Source organism: Cyprinodon variegatus, unplaced genomic scaffold, assembly GCF_000732505.1.
Source record: "Cyprinodon variegatus isolate N-32 unplaced genomic scaffold, C_variegatus-1.0 Scaffold149, whole genome shotgun sequence".
NCBI classification, from domain to species: Eukaryota; Metazoa; Chordata; class Actinopteri; order Cyprinodontiformes; family Cyprinodontidae; genus Cyprinodon; species Cyprinodon variegatus.
The window spans coordinates 55,828-62,026 of record NW_015150602.1 but is presented as its reverse complement, the minus strand read 5'-3'; the positions used below and the strand labels follow the sequence as shown (position 1 = coordinate 62,026).

The following is a 6,199-nucleotide window of genomic DNA, read 5'->3' as shown; positions in this document are numbered from 1 at the left end:
ATCATGAGTCCATTGACTTCTGAGACTGTCCAAGATAAGCCCGATGTTAATACATTTAATAGTGTCCGCTTGGAATAGCAGCAGATATAATGAAAAAAAAAAAAATAGTGCAGTTAAAACAACATAAATACATTCAGCTTGAATGATAAATGGTTACAAATGCATTAACAACACAGCAGCATGTTACAGCCAACCTCAAGTCCTTTAATCTAGCAGCAACAAGGGGGTTTTGCTCAACCTAAAGGGGGCAGGCAGGGTGTATGAGTGACCCCCCTTTTTCATGTGATCAGGGGGGGGGGACACTGGAGTCTACTGGAGATAATGAGTCACCAAAATGGATGCTCCTATCATGTGACCCCAAAAGGGAGGGTTGAACTATACAGATGGTGGTATCTTAGCTTGTTAACTTAGTCAACTACAAACTCAGACAATAGATGGCAACCCACAACCACGAAATCATAGACAGTTAAACATAGGCAGATTCGCAATACACTATCCTTAGGCCATGAAGATAAGAGAAGCAAGATAGAAGGAAAAAGAAGAAGAAAGTAAATCTCCTGCAGCCATTCACATCCCACTTATTTCAACCATTAAACCAGAGCTCTTATAACCAGTATAGATACTAGTGTAGTAGTGTCCATCTCAAACCAGGGCGAATCTCGGAAAAATCTTAGATCAGTCTGATGCAACAGCAGCGGAATCTGATGGGCTTTTAAATCAAGGAAGTTACTTACCGAGGGCGTCCCCTCACAGACACACCTTTTCAATGAGCTTCAATGTTTCAGAGAGAATTCCACACACACGGCGCACAGACGGAGTCTCCGTTCTTTCTCACCCAACTTGACGGGCACTAGACACGATGATACACTCCAGTCCGTAACTTCTGACGCAGGAAAACGAAAGCTACTCTCAGATTGCATTCAGGGGCATTCCACCTGAAAATGTTCACGTGAAAAGTATCAAGCCCAGGGAAAATTAGATTAACTTCCTTCCCCCTTGGGTTTTAAATCCTGAATGACGTGGAGGGATTTCATGTTGGGCTCACAGTTTTCCTTTCAACTCATTGGTCCATGTGTGAGTTGACTGTGCAAAAGCTGGAAGCTTCCAGGAGCCAGTCCTTTGTTTTACTTACAAAAGGGAGGAGGAGGGGTTTGGTGTGTGATTCACCAAATTATTTGGTCCCACGTGTGGCTATATAACAAGTGTAATGCTGAGTTAGTGACATAATAAAGAGCTTTCACGACAGTTCAGCTGTCTGATGGAAGTGGGGAAGAAGCTGTTTCAGAATCTGCTGGGCCTGCATCTAATGCTGCGAAGCCTCTCACCTTCATCTTCTCCACGTTCAGTATCAGGCTGTTATCTTTGCACACCACACAATGAGACAGCTGATGTGAACACCCTATGGTGCTTCTGTAGAAGGTCGTAAGGATGGGTGGGGGCAGGTGGGCTCACCTCATCCTCTGCAGGAAGTACAAGTGCTATTGTGCCCCTTTGACCAGTGAGGTGGTGTTTACAGTCCATGTGAGGTTATCTATGATGTGCACCCCCCAGGAATTTGGTGCTGCTGACCACCTCTACTACTGAGTTGTTGATGAGCAGTGTAGCGTATTTAGGCCGTTCTTCCTGAATTCAACAATGATCTCCTGTATCTTCTCCACATTCAGGATCAGGCTGTTATCTCTGAACCAGCCCACCAGCTGTTCCACCTCCTCTCTGTAGTCCTGGTCGTGTCAACTCTGATGTGGCCCACCACCGAGGTGTCGTCTGCAAACCTCACTATGTGATTGGTGGTGAACCTGGGGACGCAGTAGTGTGTCATCTGGGTGAACAGAAGGGGGCTCAGGACACAGCCCTGAGGGGAACCTATGCTTAGGGTGATGACCAGTGTTGCACCAAAACCAGGGGTCCTGATACTATATTAAAATGGTGGTATTGGTATCGGCAAGTAACAACAAATAGGAAACTGATACTATTTTGAGTCCCAAAAGTTTATTCAAATATTGTCACCTATTCCAGGTAGGCAATAAAAAGTTCTACTGGAGTCACTTTGTATTAGTCTTTTTACTGCTTCACAAAGGTAGGCAACAGCTTGATAAAGCCATGATGGCAATTATTTTACATCCAAGTAGTATGTAGTTCTTCATATATACACACAGCAGTTTCAAATAGATAGTATTGGTATGGTATTGGTATCAGTATCTGCCAATACTGCACAGCCAGGTATCCGGTATCAGTATCTGGGCCAAAAAATGGCATTGGTGCACTATTGATGACATTAGAGGTGTTCTGTTCAACCCGGATTGACTGAGGTCTGTTTGTGAGGAACTCTATTGCAGAGGGGTGTCTAGGTATGTTATCGGGTGTGTGGCCTTTCTTGGGTTGACTCTCTTCAGAGTTTTTCTCACTTCAGCTATGTCAAGGCTGAGTGCCTCCTCTCCCTGGTGTGGAATGGCTTTCATTGCTGAAGTGCTGTTTATTGCTGCAAACCTTCCAAAGAAGTTGTTTAGTTAATTTAGGAAGTCAGCATTAGCTACATCTGCTGGGGGCGAAGATGTGTTATACTGTAGTCTGTGATCACCCATATGCCTTGCCACCTCCTCCTGGTGTTGTTGGCATCTTGGAAGAGATCCTGGATCTTCCGGCTGTGGTTCTTCTTCGCTGATCTGAAGGTACGGTTCGAGATAGCATGTGTTGTCCTTAGTACCTCTCTGTAGTGGGAAAAAAGTATTCAACTATTCACCCTAGTTAAATAAACGTAGATTGATGGATTTTACTCAGTCGGCACTGTATTCGTCATATCTTTAGCAAAGAGAGAACAGTTCATCATACAGCCCTTATGGCACAGTATTCAGCCACATTCTGCCTGAGCAGCGTTCGTTCCCCCTTACTTACAACTATGGAAAGTAGTCAGTATTTAAACAAATTACAGACACTTTGGTTAACAGTAATGTTAAAGATAGGCTCTGTGTCTGCACCCTGATGCTCTATCTTTCCGGTATTTCCTGCAAAGAGATCACTCTGAAAAAACTTTTAAAATAACTTTTTATAACTTCTATGTATTAAATAACCAGGAGACATGACAACAGATTTTGATAGAAATTGTAATCTTTCTCACATCAGAGAAATTGTTTAGGGTTACAGAATGGCAGCTGCTCAACTCTGGGCTCACCTCTTAGGAAGTGGCCCCAATTAAAAGTTAAAAAGGCATTTTATACATATCTTGTCTGCCACATCATCATATTTTACATCATACACATTAGCAGATAATTAGACATCCATGTCTCCAGCCTTATCAAAATATTACACTTCGTTCTTAGCTGAAGGACTCCACTCTCATTCCATTTCCAAATCTTTGCCACATACAAAATTAAGATTATAACTGTATATTCAGACAGAAGAATTGTCCTAATTAGATTAAAATGTCAGTTCTGACATATTTTTGGCATCAAGACAATTATTCTTATTGCCACATTGCCAGACAAGACAATGAAGAAATAATAATAAAAAATATATCATTATAAGGAAATTCGAATGAGCAATTTCGAATGTTTTCCTACAAATAGAGAACAAAAGTAATCAGGTTTTACTTCAATAGATACCAAAGAAATGTTAAAAGCATTTTGGTCCATGTTTAGCCTCTTGGCCTGTTTTCGAGAAATATGCTTGAAAATAACATGCCCAAAATGAATTGAATATATCTCAAGAACTACAGAGTTTATTTTAATTGTTTTAGTATCAAAATAAAGGCAAGACCCCAGAGAATATGTTACAGGTATAAAAACCATCTTGGAGCGAGTGCCGAGCATAGATATCCATTATGGATATCTATGGTGCCGAGGACCCAAATTTGGGTCCTCGTGTTATGAAAAGGTTAGAGCTACAAGACGAACCGTTGAACTACAACTCCCACAATTCACAGTCGCCACCGATTACGTCACCTATAAGCGACGAAAAGCCGTCTTCTTCATAACAACCAGGAAAGCTGTCTAAATAGCTGCAGTTTAGGATTTATTAGCTCAGTAGTTAAAGCTAATTTTGCTTTCTGCTACCTGGAGATGTTTATTTAGTTATTTTTATATATTCTTACGGCGTTTTTTCTCAAATGTAGATCTTCTTTTTAAATTTCGCGCTGTTTGCTCCTCCTCTGTGTCGGTCGCCTCCGTTGGTTCCCTCATCCTGAGCTGAGGTACAGCAGGAGATGAGTTTATTCCCGTCGTTATTAATCATCGGTAGACGCGTTTCTTTTTAAATGGAGGTGACGGATATAGGAAACAAAGAAGAAGGAAAGATTTGGCTTCAAAAACCAACACCTGGCAGAAGGTAGGTTAGGTTTTACTCAAAGGATGCCCCTTGAACACACCTGTTTGCCTTAGAGTAATCAGGTGCTACTGACTTACAGAGATATTTAGCCAAAGATGTCGAAGTGTTAATTTAGAATAATTAGAAAAATATTTTCCCGTTTGTTGTATGTCTCCTGCCCTTCTCAGAGTATTGGTGACAGTGGTCCGCACTGCCCAGCAGACCAAGACGGTGCGTTTCTTACATGTGGCCTTCGACACCACAGGGGACTGCTTCCTGGCAGGAGATCACCATGGCAACATCTACCTCTTTGACATCAGCAGAAACAGGTGACTGACTGTGGCAGTTGTATTAGGTAGTGTTGGAGGATATAGTGGGGATTTATTTTTTAAATCAGCGCAAAATAAGGTCTGTTTAGGAAAAAAAATCATTTTATTTATGTAGATTCAATTCACAACACATGTCATCTCAAGGCACTTTACAGTTCACCAGATCATGCAGTCAAATTGATTCAAAGTTTTCTATCTAAGGAAAACCAGTTGATTGCATCGATTCATTGACTCAAACGCAATCCCTTACACTGAGCATGCTAGTAGTGGAGAGGAAAAACTCCCTTTAACAGGAAGAAACCTCCAGCAGAACAAGGCTCAGTGTGAGCGGCCATCTGCTGAAGCTGACTTGTGTTCAAGGAGACAGAAGCACAGATATAAAAAGCAGCCGTAAAAGGCGGCCCTGTCCAGGAAACGCACAGCCAGGCAGACTAGCTCTGAGCCAGCTCCCATGTCAGAGGATGAAGAGAGCACATCCAGCCAGTCACGGTCAGAGAAACAGGACTACACTGGAAAACAGCAGATCTCAACATCTATAAACAAAGGTGTTGATGGAAGCAGTACAGATGATATTTCTCCCCAGGATGAGAAAAAGCAGAGAGAGCAGAACGTTTGACATTGAACTAACAGATTCTGCAGAGTGGGAGAATAGAGATAGAATAAAGCAAAATGATGAAATAGGGGTCCCTATCTCCTCCAGTAGTCTAAGCCTATAGCAGCATAACTACAGAGAGATAGCTCAGCATAACCTGAGCCACTCTAATTATAAGCTTTATCAAAAATGAAAGTTTTAAGCCTAGCCTTAAAAGTAGACAGGGTGTCTGCCTCACGGACCAAAACTGGTAGTTGGTTCCACAGGAGAGGAGCCTGATAACTAAAAGATCTGCCTCCCAATCTACTTTTAGAAATTCTAGGAACCACTAGTAAACCTGCAGATTGAGAGCGAAGTGCTCCGCTAGGGACATAAGGAACAAATAGAGAGGAATAGTATTGATTTATAAATTAGTTTAACAAATAAATAACAAAAAGCTAAAACTCAGTGCGACCAGTTGCCTTGAACAGTAGATAAATAAAAAGACTAATCTCAGTATTACTCTAGCTGTTTGGTTTTATTTATTTATTTACTTTATTGATCTCACAGTGGAGAAATGTACTCGTTACATCAGCTCAAATAGAAATAAAATAAAAGAAGAAGGTATCAGAGAAAGAAAAAGGTGTATGGGGAATATACAGTATATACAGTGCGTCCACATATGACAGCTGAAGTCTTTTTTTATTTAAAGCAGGATTATTATATACAGCTACATACACTGCTGTTCAAAAGTTTGGGGTCACCCAATCAATTTTCTGTTTTCCTGAAAAGTCACACTTATTCACCACCATATGTTGTGAAATAAATAGAAAATAGTCAAGACATTGCCAAGGTTACAAATAATGATTTGTTTTTGAAATAATTTTATTTTACATCAAACTTTGCTTTCATCAAAGAATCCTCCATTTGCAGCAATTACAGCATTGCAGACCTTTGGCATTCTATCTGTTAATTTGTTGAGGTAATCTGGAGAAATTGC

The 6,199-nt window shown here is 41.0% G+C and overlaps 1 protein-coding gene across 2 annotated transcripts in view; it reads left to right on the top strand.

Annotated features, from left to right (window-relative positions):
• Nucleotides 1–3,954: 3,954 nt before the first annotated feature.
• The window catches only part of tbc1d31 (TBC1 domain family member 31), a 15,275-nt gene continuing 13,030 nt past the window's right edge, over nt 3,955–6,199 (top strand). For both annotated transcript variants that reach the window (XM_015377208.1, XM_015377207.1), the window contains exons 1-2: nt 3,955–4,320; nt 4,488–4,628. In XM_015377208.1, coding sequence (XP_015232694.1) covers nt 4,250–4,320; nt 4,488–4,628 — 212 coding nt within the window. In that variant the 5' untranslated portion in view covers nt 3,955–4,249. The remainder of the gene's footprint in view (nt 4,321–4,487; nt 4,629–6,199) is intronic.